This window comes from Vigna umbellata, chromosome 1 (assembly GCF_029865625.1).
Source record: "Vigna umbellata cultivar VRB3 chromosome 1, Vumbellata_1.0, whole genome shotgun sequence".
Classification (NCBI taxonomy): domain Eukaryota; kingdom Viridiplantae; phylum Streptophyta; class Magnoliopsida; order Fabales; family Fabaceae; genus Vigna; species Vigna umbellata.
Genome location: NC_142165.1, coordinates 46280774 through 46298309, shown reverse-complemented (window position 1 = coordinate 46298309; position 17536 = coordinate 46280774). Strand labels below are relative to the sequence as shown.

Here is a 17536-nt window from a genome sequence, read left to right as displayed (position 1 = left end):
TTACTGGTTCAGACAATATTCTGATTTATTTTAACGACCAACCAATTATCATATTGATTTCTAATTTGATTGATTGAAAGGATTGGTCTAACTATTATGATTTTTTTAATAAAACTCCACTTAATTATAATTCTTTATATGCATTTACTTTTATTTTAGTATTGGAATTTAATTCATCATGATAAAAGTGAGATTGAGTTGAACGTATGAATTATAAAACCAACCAAAAAGACAAGACAATTAAAACATTAAAGAGTTGTCTCTATTTTCAAGTATCTTCTTCCTTGCTTTTCAATATTGGTTATATGTAATCTTTACCATTCCAATTATATTTGTGATTTTATGAACATTAACACCGTCAGAACCATTAAATTCCTCACTTTAGTGAAAAGCATATGTCTGCAAGAGGGAAATGAAACTCAGAAAGTGGAAGACAAGTGACTATAGGAGAGTGGGCCGATCGGTTTGTAGAGAGAGTATATAATCTGAAATTTTGAAATTTGGTCTCACTTTCTGCATGCAATCTTCTCCTCCAAACTTTCTGAACTCATTTTCTTTTTCTTCTCTCTAACTTCTCTCTAAAAATACCATACTTTCCTCCACTGATTTCACGTTTTCCTTCATCTGATCATTCATCAGAGGGTGTTTGAGGTTTGCTGGTGGCAAAGGTTCTCTTTTCAATCGGTCAAGTGGTGCTTTTAACTGGTAGGCTTTTCTACTTCTAAGAAAGTTTAGTCTTGGGCACATGCAAACCAAGTTTTTGTTTGCATGTGTTTATCTTCTTCTTCGTCGTCATCTCTGATCATGTTTCTGATCTTGTGGGTGGTCCGTTTTCTTCAAAACAGTGAATCTTAGCTTTTGAGGGTTTGGTGTTGGGCAAAGAAATTTTGTGTTGTGAGCGTTTCTTCTGTTACGAGGTAAGGAAAGCTAGTAATTTAATTATGTTTTTTTGTGGTTGTGGTTGGAATCTCTATTTAAATGTGTGCATGTATGAATAATTGTATGTTTGATGGAATTGTATGCAATATTATGTGTTTGGACGAAACCTGTGAGGTGGTTGAGAGGTTTTGTAAGTTTTGTAGAAAATCGAGCGATCGGTCTAGTCTTGTAATCCGGTTTAAACGGTATTCGGTTTCGTAGTGATAATCTGGTTAAGTGTCGCTCGGTTTATTATTGACAGTCTCAGGATGGGTATTATCGTTTGTTATTAGTCGTAATAGGTTTAGCGTTCGTTATTAATAGTACTATGTGTTAGCACTCATTTTTGGTAGTACTCGGTAGGTATTGGTGCTCGGTCTTAACTGAGTTCTACTTTTGTGGATCCTTAGTTAATGACCGATCGATTTTGTATTGATATTCAGGTGAATATAGTGTTCGGTCTATCACAGGTTTTAACTGTCATTGACCGCTCGGTCATGTACTGTCTTGGTAGTGCTCGGTCTTGTACTAGAGCTCATTTTTGGTAAGTGTTCGGTCTTGGACCAATGCTCGTTCTATATAGTGCTCAATTTTGTAATAGCATTTATGATAGTGTTAGCGATTGGTATTATTGGTTTGTGTGGTCTCTTATGAGCGCTCGTTCTTATACTAGGGCTCAATATCTTATTTGTACTAAGTTAATAGTGTTCGGCCTAAGTTATTAGTGTTCGGCCTAAGCCAATAGTGTTCGGTTTAAGCCAATATTGTTCGACTCTTGTTTGGGTCTTACTCTTTAAATGACCGTTCGGTCATGTTCACATGTGGGGAGTGTTTTCCCGTCAGTTCTTGTTCATTGGTTAAGTTTATATTTTCGTTCAGTCGTACTAAGAGTTTGTGTTGGTGACGTTTGGTTTTCTTTATGAATGAATTATCTGGTCTTTAAATGTTAAGTTTTCACTAGTTGATTTTGATTTATTTAAATGGTTGTATTGATCAATTGAGTATGAAAATTATGTTGATATTCAACTAAGGTATGTGTTTCAGGTAATGTGGAAGAGAATTCCAAGGAGGAATGTCTCAGTGAGAGGGTATTGAAGTGGTGTTATAGTATGAATATGGATAGTGAAATCCACGGAGTTCATCCTGATATTCTAATGATTACCAATTCTCAAGTAGAGATGGGTAATGCATTGTGTGAGAATGGCAGGAGGTCCTAGCCCATAGGTTCTTGGGTAAGTTATAACGGACTAACCTCGGGTGACAGCTAATGGTTTTCCAGTTACTACACAACCCGAGTGCATGAACGACCTCAAGCTACATATTCATATAATCCGGACGGTCAAGTCAGGTGTTCGGTTTATGCATGTATTATAGGGTTAAATTTGTATATGTCTACTTGCATTGATTTTGGTATGTTATAGTATTCGGCTTTGTATTGTTTGTAATTGAATGAATACTACGTATGCATGCCAATTAAATTGTAGTAGCTTACCCTTATTTCCTGTTTTGTCCATGTTACCGTTCGGTTTTCCATTGCGATGATCATCCTTTTTGGATGTGAGTAGAAGGGGAAGAGTTTACTTTGGAACAAGAGCTGGACGGTGAGACTCCTGCTGAATAGGTCATGACCGTTCGATTATATTAGTGTAGATAGTTTTGGTTATACCGTTCGGTCATTATTTTGTTTTGTAAATATAACCGTTCGGTTATATGCATCCATTTTGATAGTAGTATAGGAAGCTTATGTAAATTTTTAAATTTTATGGTTATTTTGTAATAACTGTAAGTTTAACTTTATTAATACAACAACGGTCTATTATATTGTTAAATGATGACATATATATATATATATAGTTTTATGCTATTTTTGGGATGTTAGTGGGACAATGCTTTTATTTTTACCACTATTGAGTCAATTCGTTTTCAAAGAAATATAATTTTTAAAATAATAAAAGTTACATTACAAGTCGTGTCAACTAAACTTAATTTTATTATAAAAAAATAATTTTAATTACTTACAATTAATTAAAGTCATGCAAAACTTATATGACTTCAAAATATATGTATTTAACTTGTTGTAGAAACATGAGAGGACTTCTTCACAGTAAAGAAACACATGTAGGATCGTGACGACTTCATTATATATTTAATTAGATTAAATATATTTTTAGTTTATGAATTTTTAACGCAAATAAATGATATAATTATTTTAATCTTATTATATTAATTTGTTTACACGTCAAATGTGTTTTTAGTTAATATTGAAACGGGGACTTGTCAAACTCAAGTCTTTGTATATAAACACAATTCCTGAAAAATTAAAAATATAATGAAGTGGTTAGCACCCTACATAACTTTAGTGTTTCAATATTTTGTAAAAGTCACATTATGCATGTACAACTTTAGATTAAACACATTTTTGAAATTGTACAAGTCTTGCACGGTCTTGGTCTTGGTTAACTATAATTAATTAAAATTGAAGTCGTTATTGACCTTCAAGACTTCATAATTAATACAAAAGTCGTGTAATTAGTAAGCTATTTCACTTTTACATATAAAAAAAAATCATCTAATATGACGATGAGTTATTTGCAATGAAATCATATCTATTTGACACGACTTGTCTTAGATGTAATTTAAAAAAAAAAAAAAAAAACTAATATCCATAATTTTGAAAACAAATTTACCCATATTATTTAGTAAAATATGTGAATGATAACATTTTAAGAGAACATAAAACTGTCGTTATTAGCCACAAAAGATAGACAGTAAAATAGATTAAACTTCAACATATTGAAAACTTTATTATGACTATTTGTTGAAGTTGGAAAATAACAAGTAAAGAGGTTATTATATGATGTTAATACTAGTTGAGACCCTTAAGCATTTGCTGTTAACATTCCCTGAATTAAATAATAGTATATTATTAATCTCAGAAGTTGAAATGTCACCACAAAGTACCAGTGATTGAGATAGTGGACTCATTTGGAGATCACAAAATAATAAGAAACTAAACATTTGAGGGTTGTTCAGTGACAAAATGATTCAAAATACAACCACAGTTTCCATTTTATATTGAAAACATCTTCCTTAGCCATGTGCAGTGTCCTTCTACATTAAAAAAATAGCAATGAATTAATATGCAGTTGTTCTTATTCCTCTTTGTCATCTTCTTCTTAATTAACTAGAATAACATAATTTAGATTTGTTTATCACACAATCAAAAATTGAAAAGTAATTCAAATAACGATATGGAAAATCTTCACTATGACTTGTACCATTTTTGTTTAATTTTAAAAAACATAATCAGGCAATATCTTGGTACTTAAATGAACTTGGTTGATAATTACAAAAATAATGATTGTTAAGGATCTCATTAAGAAATGAATTAACAATACAAATATTTGTTATGGTGAGGAGAGGGTACCATAATTTTCTTTTATTTAACGAGTGTTTTTGTCTAATTCTAAATTCGTTTATAACATTTTATTAATTTTATTAATTTGCCTACTGCCAAAATAATGTTAACTAGGAGATAATTTCCATATTTGATGGGAGATAATTTCTCTTCTTTTTTCTATTTTGTATGTAGAAATTCATACGGCAAAAGATGATAATTTGCATTTTCAAGTATTTCAATCAAATACACAACTTTGTTTATCTTATCCTGTAAATTCATTCAGACAACAACCATCACAGTATCACAATCAAATATAACTCAATTTCTATTTTGTACGTAACAATTTCATTCGATAAAAGATCATAATTTGCATTTACATGTACTTTAACCAAATACACAACTTTTTCTATCTTGCCATCAAAAGTCATTAAGACAACACTCAGAATACCACAAGCAAAATTAGTTTTCAACTTAATGACTTTGGAAAATTTGTAATGAAAAAATCATCAACAAATTAATTCAATAATCTTGAAAAGCATCAATTAGTTGTTCAATTATGTTGGCATGAATTAAATCAAATACATACACGTCAAGTCAAGGCCAATGTTAGTTTAGTAGGTTTAAAGTCTTTTCTTATCCTATTTTTTTAGGATCAAACTAGAAATTTAGAAACAATAAAAAAAATGTTGGTAAAAATCCAATAACTTTCTAACTACATATTAAAAAAATAGCTTAGTGGTAAGAAGTTTAAAAATTAGCATTATACCTCAAATTAAATGTTAGTAATCTTTTTTATAAAAAATAAAGCATCAAAACAAGGTACTAAGAGAGGAAAAAAAAATAGTATTCACATACACTAAACATTACACCACCCATTAAATATGTAAATTTGATTTAGTCTACAAGATTTGGCCTTGACCTACATAAAGGTCAAAAAGACACATGTTCATATAATAAAAATTCACAAAACCAAAATAACAATAAAAGTCCTATGGGTTAGGATTAACCTAAGTATATATGAGTTAGATTCAAGTTAAGATAGATAGGGTTAGCACAAGCTCAAGTCAAGTAAGTCGTTCGAGTTAGGCTTATATATAACATCGTCTAAGTCAAGCCAAGATGGATAGGATTCACATTGCGCTTAGTGGAATCAAGCTCAACTTAGAATGAATCAAGTCAAGCCAATGTTTGACCAAGTTGAATTGATCCACAAAAGTACGAGTCGAGTTGGATCCACATAGGTCAAGTCGAGTTGGGCACACCATAGGTTGAGGCAAGTGGAACATACCTAGATCGAGTTGAGTAGGGTCCAGTTGAGCCTAATCAATTCAAGTCAAGTTCGATCCATGTCGAGCTCAGTCGAGTTGGTTTCACACCAGACCAAGTAGAGTCAAGCCCACCTCAGGTTGAAGTTGAGTCAAGCTTACATTTAGCTAAAGATTCAGGCTTACATTGGGCTAATTGAGAGTTTGGTCCCACCCTTGGATCAATTGAGTCGAGCACACCTTAAGCAAAGTCAAGTCAAACACACCTTGAGTTTAGGCAAGTCGGGTGATACTGACATCTGATAAAGTTGTGACAAGCCCACATCATTAAGTTATGTAGAGTCAAGCCCATGTTAAGTCAAACCCACCTCAAGTCAAGTTGAGTCAAGCCCACCTTAACACGAGTTAATTCAGGTTGACTTCATCCTAAGTTAGGTTAGGCCCAATGTGGGTTGAGTTGATTTGGGCCTACCCTGAACCGAGTCGGATCAGACCCAATTGGGTCGGGATAGGTTGAACACACATTGGGTTGAGATAGGTCGAACCCACCTATAACTGAGTCATATTAACCCACCTTAACCAAAGTTGAATTGGTCGACCGTCAGGCCAGATTAAGCCAGACCCACCTTTAATCGAGTTGGGTAGGGTCCTCCTCAAGCTAAGTTGAATCAAGTCCACTTCAGACCAAGTTGAGTAGGTCCACTTCATGCTAAGTTGGGTCAAGCTCACCTGTACCTGAGTTAAGTCGAACCCACCTACAATCGAGTCAAGTCGAGCTCACCTTAAGCCTAGTCAAGTCCCACATCGAATCAAGTAAAGTTATGTCCATGTTAGACCAACTAATGTATGGTTAGGTCAGATCAAGTCTAGTGAAGTTGATGTTGGGTTGAGTCTATATAGACCCATATTAAATTGAGTCGATTTGGTTCACTTCAAAAGTTGAATCGAGCTCATTTTTAGTTGACCGAGTCAAACTCCAATTTGATCGAGACAAATTGGACTTATATTGAGTCAGGTTGAGTTAGGTTGACATTAGGACGAGTTGAGTCAAATCTATGTCAAGTCGATGTCGAACTAAGTTCAATCATACTAATTGATGGTAAGACATGATCAACTATGTTTAAATGTCAGATTAAGTCAAACAAGTTAAGACAACTCAACTACATTAGATCCTAATTTTCCTATTAAATTGCAAATAACAAAAATTAAATAAAAATCACCTTATCATTAATTAATATAAAATATCTGGAGATCAATTTGTAATTTAAAATATTTAGAAATTAATTAAAGTTTCAAACCTAATTTCATCTTGACCATAACCTACTATATTTAGCATCCATGAAAACAAAAAGTGTTTGGATACTAGCTTTTTGTAAACATCCTGAACGTATCAGCTGGATTGAAAAAAACATGTTTATATTACTAAAAAATATCATTATAATATAACACTTATTAATATATAAATTTCAACACCTAAATAATAACCAGAAAGGTTCGTGTGCAAAAACTCATTAATCGAACGAGAAATAGAGTATCATAAGCGAAATTTGTCTCTGAACTGGTAAAACTCAATACAGGACAAAGAAAATATGATCAGTCAACACATACACAAAAAAGGAAAACTATTCTTTGAATTGAAAGCCCCTGGTATATTATTGAGATCTCAAAAAGGTTGCAATGCAACGATTTTGTTGTTTTGAGGAAAATAAAAGGAAAAATTGTACAGAGCCTGATATCAGTTGAGTCAAAACTCCAAAACCATTGGAGTTGCATAGAAATCACAGGATCAACGAATTTCAGCTGCTTTGATAGAAAAACGTTAATTTTTATCCTTGTTGGTCACTAATTCCGTTGGCATAATCGGCCAAAGATAATCTCTGCAACCTTAGGTGTTGAATCAACATGGTTTTGTAAATATTCAAAATTGAGAATCATGTAAGGCTAAGGGAACTGGCATAGGATTGAAGAAGTAGCACAGCTTGCTCAGAAATGGCCCTGTTTCTTGCTTGCCTCGCCCAACCTGCAACAATTTCTGCAGCTTCTGTGTCTCGCACACTTTCTTCTAGACAATCTGCTGCTTCAGCAAGTTTTCCTTCGGCCAAATAACTCTCTACTTTATTGATGACAGATTCAATTCCGTCACCCGATTGGTCGTCTTCCCTAACCTGAGCACGGGCGAAAGTCAGACATAGGATGAGGTCAATAGAAGCGAGAGTGGGAGGAGTTAGGGTAAGGGGGAAGAAATAAACAAAGTTAATATTATATTTTCACATCAAGCACGGCATGTTGGTCAGTTATTCATATACCTTCAACCAGGATGCTACATGTGCCAAAGAATGTGCCAGTATACCTCCCCCTCCTGGTGGGAAAAAGCTGAAGTGTCGCACACTATCTTTTAAGGCCTCAAACTGCAACAGAATATGCCCAAATGCAAAAACTTTATGATTGAAATCCAAAAGTAAATTATTCATTCTAGAATTGATGCAGTTACATAAAATCAGAAATTGCTTCATTAGATTAATACTAATTGTTTTGTATAAATTCGTCACTGTGGAAGGTTAACATGATAGGAGCATTAACATAACCAATGTGATTGATCAGTAATGGAAATTAAGGAAATCAAATGAAAGTTTTACGGGGTCAAAGTAACAACATTTTGCAGAAGAAACTTGGGAATTTTATTTTATATAGAACAAGTAATCCAAAACTCCATGCAAAGTTAACAGACGGCGTACCTTATGCTTTAATTGCAGTTGCGTGTCTGTGCCATTACTTCGTGTTTCTTCAGGAAGGGATGCTAGCACCAAATCCAAAACTGAATCTTTATCTATGCCTCCAAGATTAGCCTGCAAAGATGCTATTTCTTTCTCAATTGGCAATCCTTTAGATAATGCATCTTCCAATGCAAGTGCTCTCTGCAGGATCCAAGCACAAAAAAAGAAACTGGTAAGCAGGGCTGGAAAAATCAATAAAATAATATAAACCCATAATTTTCCACTAAGCCCTTTGAACGAAAGATGGATAAAAACAGCATAAAGAAACAGGTAAATAGAAACATTACCAAAGCAAAATTTTGTGTAGCATGACTTTGACGGGCTTCTTCAGATCTAGCATAAAATGCCATGCATAGGGCATTTATCTACAGAAATTGAAGGAAATTTTTTTTGTAATCAAAGTTAAATTTTAACTCCGACTGAAACAAAGTCAAGAAGTTTGTTAGTTAATAAATATTTTAAGTCAAGCCTTACTAGCTAAAACATGTAGTCAATTAATAATAATTTACTCAGTGTTTTGTCCTTGTCAACATGAATGTTACTTGGACAATTCTTAGAAGGTTATCACATCTAAACTTACTATAGCTGTATGGCTCATCCTTTGATGGAGTAACACAGGTCCGTAGAAAAAAATATTTGAAATGAAATTCACTTATATACATTTCACATTTCTGTTCAAGGTCATACGCAGCTGTACTGAAAGCTCTCTGCAAATAATTTAAAACCATTTTGCTTTGGATGTACAGAACAGTCTCGCGAATCATAGACGACTCAAATAGTAGGTGATGTTATTTGGGTTCTCAGCATGTAAACATTTAAGACAGTTCCCTAATATAAAAAATACATAAAGGAACACCATTTCTTTGCTGTCTGCACTTACATTTGGATCCGAACACTGCACTAAAAATTCCTCCATAATGAGCCTACTACATAATGAACAAGCAGAATTCATATGCTAAAAATGATGGAATGTGGAATGCATACTGTATCAAAAAATCTACACTGGCAAACAAACTTTGTCTCTGTTCAGAAACTTTCTGATGACTAGAATGCAGTTGCTACTAGCAGAGTTATAATTGATTATAATCTGATAAAAATTGCTGGAGACAGCTAACAACATAATTAGATTAGACATTGTTTTTGCACGCCATGAGCTAATTTCCAAGACCTTGTTTAAAAAGTCTTAGTATAATAGCTATGGAAACTTTTTATACTCGTATAAAACTATTCTGGCTATTTTAGTCTTCTAGATGACACCTATCCAAATTATACCCTTTTCTATAAATTAATTGAAATCAAGATATGAAAATTTAAAAGTGATCTACACATGCTTGATTTTAGCAGAAATCTCACATTAACTTCTGCTTCAGCCATTTTTTCAATTTGGGCTGCCTTCTCATTTGCTATGGCTGCATTTAACTCTGCCTTTGCTAATTCCTGAACTTGTTTCAACTTCAATTCAGCTTCAATTTCCTGCCACCAAAGATACATTATGTTAACAAATACTCCTTCCTTCCCATGATGGTATCATGTAAGAAAACAAAAAGTCCTAAAATACACGTTTTTTAGTTTTTTATGTGATATTTCCACTTATACTCCTAGTAAGTGTCATTTTATCTTTTCAATGTAATATTGATAATAAGGTTAGCTTAATAAAATTACTATTCTCTTTCATTTATTTATTACATTTTTATTAATGTCTAAAAAACTGGGGTGACACTTATTATGGATACAGGAGTATTATATAATAACAGATAAGAATAACAGCAGCCATGCAGAGAAAGTGAGAAAACAGTATTTGTAAAACAAACAAAAAACTAAATATGTGCCTTTTGTTCAAGTTCTGTCTTCAATTTCTCTTCCATCTTTTCTTGAAGTGACTTGATAGCAAGGGCTGCTTTTGCTCTCTCTCTCTTTAGCTCCTGAAAAGTATTAAAAGGGAAAAAAAGGAGGAAAGATAGAGTTAATAACTTAATGGAATTGGATTCTGTTAGTCTGGAGAGGAATTGACAAGGAAAGGCAAACAACACATAAAAGAAATTGTTCAACTTGATCAGACTTCAAATTGGATTCTGATTACAAAAACAAGCTTCACAATTATATAGTAGTATAATTTTAGTATGAACTATTTTGCTGAATCAAGAGTAATTATGATTGAGTTAAATGTATAACAGAATCAACCTCTCTCAAAGTCTTTCTTACTCATGTTATTGCAACCCAATTATTCAAGACAAAACCTCGCTCAAGGTCTTTATACCAAGACAACTATTTGACACAAAAGCCAGCAATAAAAACTATGTTAAATTGAAAAGAGAATGGCAAAAGGCCTTTTACCTTGTCCAACATTGCAGCCTCCTCGGCGAGCATAAGTTCCATGGCAGCTGCATCTTTCAACTGCTTTTCATATTTTTCCTAATTAAACAAAGATTTCAAAGCTGATCAAAAAACAAAAATGCTACAAATAGTAGACACACTTGCATGGATTTAGAGAATGAGTTACAAAGAATAGTATGTCATAGGCCAAACCTTCAGCAATTTCTTCTCTTCATTAAAAACATGTGCATCTAAGTCCGCCTGTCTTTTCTCAGCAGCATGAATGGCTTGCAAAAAATCAAAAACCAGTTTCCCATCCTCAGACATATAACCACCTCTCAACTCATCCATTGCACCACTAAGTACCTAGTGTTTGAACATGTTAGACTTCAAGTATGTTTAAGATCATAAATAAATGGACCAGAAAAAAAATATATAAGACTCCGAAGTACCTCTTCTCCTTCAGGGAAATGGCTATTTTCACTAAAGCCATGACTATATATATAGGCAGCAGGGTTTCTTTCTGACTTATTCCTCAAGTGATACTCCTCAAGGAGGGTGGGCTGTTGCTCTATATATTTGCCTAATGCACTCTGTGATAGACAAAAAGAAATAAATGTTAAAATCTATTTTAGAAAAAGAAAAATTAACAGGAAAAAAAATCCTTGGTGAATGAGATAGGGAACCCTGATATTAAGCTATTAACCTCTATATCAAGCTTATACCAACTCATAAGTACCTCTTTTTTCTCCTCTGAATCTTGTATTCCTAGTTGCACTGATGGAATATTTTCTGTCCCATTTTCATCTGGAACTGAACTGATCTGTGTAGATGTGAATGTATTTTGAACTCCCTTTTCTGGTCTTGGGGTATTGTCTGCCTCAATTCCTTTTATTCCAATAATCCCATCAGATTGAACAACAGATTCTTTACTTGGATCATCAGATGTTAGACTGCTTTGAGAATATTCAGGCAATTGGTTTTCTTCTGGAGCAGCAATACCATCTTCGGCAATATTAAATTTGTCTTGCACAGGACTTAGCTTATCCACTTGATCTTCTATTACATCTTCTGGCTGTGAAAAATGGGTATCAATTTTCCCCTCTGCAAGCTGTACAGTGGGATTTTCGTTGTTTAATTTCTCGTTAGGTGAAATTAACTGGTCCGTTGAATGTTGTACAGTCTTCAATTCTTCAATGGTTGCATTGACATGAGCTTCCTGTGCAGCACTATGATGCTCTTTCTTAAGATATTGATCCAAATAACCAGTTTGATACGCTGCCAGAAAAGCAGCACCTAAGGCTACACTTCCAATGAAAAACTTTGATAGAGTCCCATTAGACTCAGGTGGATTGCCCGGAGACCCAGAAGCTGAGGCACCCCCTGGTTTTGATGTACTTGAGAAATTCCTTTGTGAAGATAGATGTAAAGGTATCTGCTGAATTATGTAATAAAGAAAATAAGGTAATCGTTAAACTCTAGGAAAGAGAGAAACATTGAACTAAAACCATGTATTTCTGAGACAGCACAATTGTTTTATTTATATTGAGAAAAAAGAATCAAAAAAATAAATACCGGAAATTTTATAAATACTGGAATAAGAAAAAACATCTCAATTATATATATATATATATATATATATATATATATATATATATATATTCTTGGTTATATGATATAATATTAATATCCTTATTTCTATAATTACAACAGTAATAAATTAGAAAAGGCCAACATATGAACCTGATTGAAATTTGATAGGAACCCAATTCGATATAGATAGAATGCTCATATACAATGTTAATTAGGGCAGACACACTATTTTTTTTTCACAAGTTGGAAAATAAAAAAATTGTTGACATTTTATTGATAGGTTTTTTTAGACCTATAATGAGATGTTTTAGAAACTGAAGTTCTTTATTCCAACAACATACTAAGTTTCCTCTAATGTGGAGAAACCCAACACATAGAATTTCTGGTTATTCGAGAGAACCAGACTCTCCACTCTTCCTATTCTTTTCAGAATGTACAAAAACAATGAAAAAACTACAAAAAACAACTGCCTACACAGACTTTATAAAAGTCTGAGACAATAAAACCTACCCATAGATAGGTATAACTGTCTGTCCCTTTTATTTCTCCTAATATAAACATTTTCCTTGAACCTATCAATACCCCCTCCATGAAATTTCACCTTGTCCTCAAGGTGAAAAGCAAGAAACTCCTTATTGATGGTAGTAGCATCTTCCTAGCGGTTTTCAATGGGTGAGAGGTGTTTTCAACTGGACGAACTACCTTCCTTTTTCCTTATTTTGTAAACTGTATCAAACCTATCAACACCCCCTCCATGAAGGTGAACCTTATCCTCAAGGTGAAATTCTGGAAATTCTTTATGAATGCAGGCAGCAGATTCCCCTAACTCCTGCATTTCCTCTTCCGAAATAAGCAACATATGGAGCTCTTTATTTTTGCAAGTATGATTAGGCCCAAACTTTTCATCACACCTGAAGCATAAGCTCTTTTTTATCTTATCTTGCAATTCTTCTTGGGACAATTTTCTAAATGGTGTCCCTCCTTGTTGAGTCCCAGCAGGATAACTATTAATGGTGCTCACACAGCCACTGCTCTCTCCACTTCCTCTGTTGGAGTTGGTAAAACCCATTGGATTTCTCCCTTCCTTTGAGTAACTGGAAGTAGATGGCAATTGTCTATAGGTGTTACTTTGAAGTTGCACAGTGAGAGAGTCCCCCTTGGTGGTGACTCTAACCTTTTCCTCCACCATTTGAGCCTTCATCATTAACTCAGCAAGATTCTGGGGTTCATAAAGTTTAACCTCCGCCTTTATGTCTTCCTTCAGCCCATTCAAGAAAATGCCCACCAAGTAATCTTGTTGCATTCCTTTCGTGAACCCTGCATATTGTTCAAACTGCTCAATATATTCTCCCATAGGTCCAGTTTGACGCAAGCCAAGCAAAACTTCAAATGGGTTATGCAACATTATTGGCTGAAATCTTCTAACCACCGCATCTTTGAAGGCTTCCCATGTTGGATGTGGATGGCAGGTTTCCCACCATTGAAACCAATTCAAAGCTTTCCCCTCCAATGCCACCATAACAGCCTTCATTTGCTCCTCCTCACTAACCCCTTTCAAATGGAAATACCGTTCTAATCTATTGGTCCACCCATAAGCCTCATCCCCTGCAAACACAGAAATGTCCAACTTCCTCCATGTGGCAGAAATCCCAGTAGAACTTCCTCCTTCATTACCCCTATTATCCTCACGGCCATCCATGGTAATAGAATCTTGGCCCTCTTGATGCTTAGTAGAGGATGTCAGGCGTTCAACCACCCTTGTCAGACCTTGAAACATCTCTTCTAACCGTTGGAAGCGACGGTTATTCTCGTTTGCTTGTTCATGGACGATCTTCTCCAACCCATCCCATCGTGCCTCCATTCTTGTGTTGACCATAACTTGCAGTATGCCCCCACTTCACCAGGAATGAGCCTCTGATACCAATGATAGGTTTTTTTAGACCTATAATGAGATGTTTTAGAAACTGCAGATCTTTATTCCAACAACATACTAAGTTTCCTCCAATGTGGAGAAACCCCACACATACAATTTCTGGTTATTCGAGAGAACTAGACTCTCCACTCTTCCTATTCTTTTCATATTGAAAAAACTGCTAAAAACAACTCCCTACACAGACTTTATAAAAGTCTGAGACAATAAAACCTACCCATAGACAGTTATAACTGTCTGTCCCTTTTATTTATCCTAATATAAACATTTTCCTTGAACCTATCATGTATCTATCCTAAAAACTTATCAAACAATCACAACAACTTAATCACCTAAGATGTACATTTTTTTTCTACAATATATGCTACCCTAACTTTCTTTTGAATGCACTTGCTCCTAATCTTGTCTACTTGTCTACTTGTCTAGTATGTTCACTGAAAATTGCAACATTATCATTTCAGCCAGTTAAGTTCATTCTATTGTTGATATATTATCAATCAATATTCAATGGCATCTATTGTTGTTATAGAGTTATTACTACATGCTTATTTAGAATCAAATTAAAAACAAGGACTAGCAAATCAACAACCTAAGCAGTTCTTAGTACATATATAACACAATAAATTGTACCTTTATAGCAAGAAGAATGTATTTTACTTCCAGTACACTTTCTTGCCCTACATATCTATAATTAAATTAACACAATAGCAACAGCAGCTGGTAAAAATAGCACCAATTTTACAATACATACATTGGTATATGAATTCATAGATAATTGTGCTATAAAAATATCAACCAAGCTTCATAACAGTAAGTGGGGTTGGCTAAATGGATTAAATGGTGGAATAATAAGGTCAAGAGACAAACCGTTGGTCTTTATATTGCAACATAAGATCAAGAGACAAACCACAGTGGTCTATAAATATTTCTTAATTGTTTTGCCTATAATTCTTCTTGATCCTCCCTTACCTTTAGTAATTAAGCTATCCTCTGTCCAATCTACTAGTTTAATTGGAGATTCAACTGATCTTTTCACACAAACCCTAATTACCTAAAGCGAGATTCTACTATTCTTTCAACAAAAAGTGCCCTATCTTACTTTCATGCATTTGTTCCAAAGTTTACTTTGTCTACTTGTGTAATATGTCCACTCAACCATTTCTAACATTCTCGTCTGTACTAGTTAAGTTCATTATCATGTTGATATTTCATCAACCAACATTCAGTGCTGCAGATTGTAGTTACAGAATTATTACTACAAGTTAGTTCAAATCAAACTGAACGTATGATATAAAAATAAAGATACTAAATATGAAGACAGCTTAGATTTTTCATTTGAGGGCATAATGTTTTCACTCGTGATTCAACATAGCAACAAGGGACATACATGCAGGCAAAAGTGACAATCCAATCCCATCAAAATGGCAAAAAGTACTCTTCCTTCTTAAAATATCCTAAGATCCTCAAGGTTATTATGCTATTTGAACTAAGCAATTCTTTCTTTAGCAACTACAAAAGTACTACATTTTCCAGGTAATATACTCTTCCTACTTTGCTTGTAGCACAACTATGAACTATCTACATTTGAGCATACAACTTCTGAAATCCAACCATCTATTGAGTATTTTACCCCAAGTAAAACAATCCTATACCCATCCTATGCATCAGTTAGTAGCCAGAGGTCTCCATCACCATTATAGTTTTGTTTTTAATTTGTAAACATTTCCAATAGATTGTTAGATATACATATATATGTATCTTTTTTTTATGTAGAGAGATATATCCATAAATATGATCATAAGTGAATATGGAGCAAAATCTAATAGAAACCAATTGTGTGTGCGCTATATGGAAAATGTAGAAGAAAATAATACGAAAATGTATAGTCGGGAGAAAATGAAGTAAGTGCATGATTGAAACCTATTTAGAGTAAAGACTATAATGAACACTCCTGTCAATGCTTTGTCACTCCTAAAAAGTCTAACTCTGTGAGTGACAAAACATTGGTCTTTAAATAGCTCAAACAAAGACATATTCAGCGGCAAATAGCTTGAAACATCAGTTTTCTCCAACCAAGGAGGGCAGTCCATGCAGCAGCAAAAATTAGGATTAACCTCGAGACTTGTATACTTATTTATTTAATACTATGTTTTCCATCATAAATACATCTTGGTCATCTGGATAATTTTTGGGGCTTCAGTTTCTTAATTTGTCTCTGTTACTTAAGGCCTCTATGGTCTCTGCCTACTAATGGTACGCTATTTAGTTTGGGTTTCAACTGTAGGACTACATAATTTCCAATTCTTTCCTAGCTCTTAAAGTTTATTTTGGCCTTCAGCTTTGTGTTTGTTCATGTGACACAACCACAGGTGAGGTCGCTAGATTAATCGTCTTCTTACTTTTAACCTTACCATCCTTTTTCTTATTTCCCAATATACTCATAAAGATCTGAATCCAAAGGTAGATAGCACCCAATGTACGCCTTTCAGTATACCAGAGCCATTTGGAATTAAGAGCAGAGAACAAAATGGTCGAAAAGTAAGAAGCAAAAAAATATGCTTTTGAAAATTATAAAACATATGGGTAGACCATATTCCATCAATTGCATTGAAAATAAAATGTAATAGAACCTGATAAACAAAACGTCTGGGGTTCGTTCTTAGAGCTGGGCGAGAAGATATTTGCAAAATGGACCTAAGAATTGAAGTCACAGAAAAACAAAAAGAGCGGTCAGAACAATCAAATCATTGGAATGTAAAAAAAAAAAATCGATTTAGCAGGAAACCAGAGATGGAAAAGAAAAGAGGAAAAACTGGCGTTGGTTCATATGGGATAGCCGTAGTGTACCCACCTGCGCAACATGGCAGTAGGGAAAACGTGAAATTGAGAGTGAAGAAGTTGAATGGATCCAGTGAGTGAGAGTGAAGAGGAAATGTTTCCGCAAGAGTGGTGCAACTCACCCTTAATTTGGCTACACAGATGAACACATCAAATTTTCAGATATGTTCTGTTATGTGATTTTGATCATTTTCTGCGTTTCAGAAACGATGATACGACATATGACCCGTTTGTTTTAACTCGGACCCCAAAATTTGACCCGAAACCAAATTAACTCAATTTATTAATATAGTTGTTGATTATTAATAATAGTTAATACTAGCACAATACGGTTAATTTATGAAACAGGATTAATTTACTTTTTAAATTATTTTAAAGGGGTTGATTTTTTTAATTTTATGAAATAAGGTGAAGTTGGATAGGAGTTGAGATTATTTTATTACCAAATATTTAATAGAGTGGACAAATAAATAATATAAAATATAAAATAAAATATATTTTTTAT

At 33.9% G+C, this 17536-nt stretch overlaps 2 protein-coding genes across 3 annotated transcripts; both read right to left on the bottom strand.

Annotated features, from left to right (window-relative positions):
* Positions 1-7188: 7188 nt before the first annotated feature.
* Positions 7189-17214, bottom strand: LOC124841616 (MICOS complex subunit). 2 transcript variants are annotated; one of them, XM_047317915.2, is made up of 12 exons: positions 17045-17214; positions 16824-16887; positions 11410-12108; positions 11123-11263; positions 10884-11036; positions 10692-10769; positions 10187-10279; positions 9711-9830; positions 8645-8722; positions 8319-8498; positions 7890-7991; positions 7189-7748 (listed from the first exon to the last, which is right to left on the bottom strand). In XM_047317915.2, exons 1-12 carry the CDS (start codon positions 17053-17055, stop codon positions 7515-7517), a joined length of 1953 nt encoding a protein of 650 aa, XP_047173871.1. In that variant the 5' UTR covers positions 17056-17214; the 3' UTR covers positions 7189-7514. The 2 variants fall into 2 exon arrangements, with proteins under 2 accessions (XP_047173871.1, XP_047173872.1); XM_047317916.2 differs by having other exon boundaries at positions 11410-12105.
* On the bottom strand, positions 12441-16768 carry LOC148205489 (uncharacterized). Its single transcript, XM_088111166.1, has one exon. The coding sequence runs from the start codon at positions 14137-14139 to the stop codon at positions 12949-12951; it is 1191 nt and encodes a 396-aa protein (XP_087967292.1). The 5' UTR covers positions 14140-16768; the 3' UTR covers positions 12441-12948.
* Positions 17215-17536: the final 322 nt, after the last annotated feature.

What these genes read in the sequence shown, in the direction of transcription:
- LOC124841616 (XM_047317915.2), bottom strand. An exon ending in ATTTCCCTGAAGGAGAAGAG is followed by an intron (nt 11,037 to 11,122) that starts GTACTTCGGAGT and finishes TTCAAACACTAG; the next exon opens with GTACTTAGTGGTGCAATGGA. An exon ending in AGACAGAACTTGAACAAAAG is followed by an intron (nt 9,831 to 10,186) that starts GCACATATTTAG and finishes CTTTGGTGGCAG; the next exon opens with GAAATTGAAGCTGAATTGAA.
- LOC148205489 (XM_088111166.1), bottom strand. Translation starts at nt 14,139, where the DNA reads ATGGTCAACACAAGAATGGAGGCACGATGGGATGGGTTGGAGAAGATC.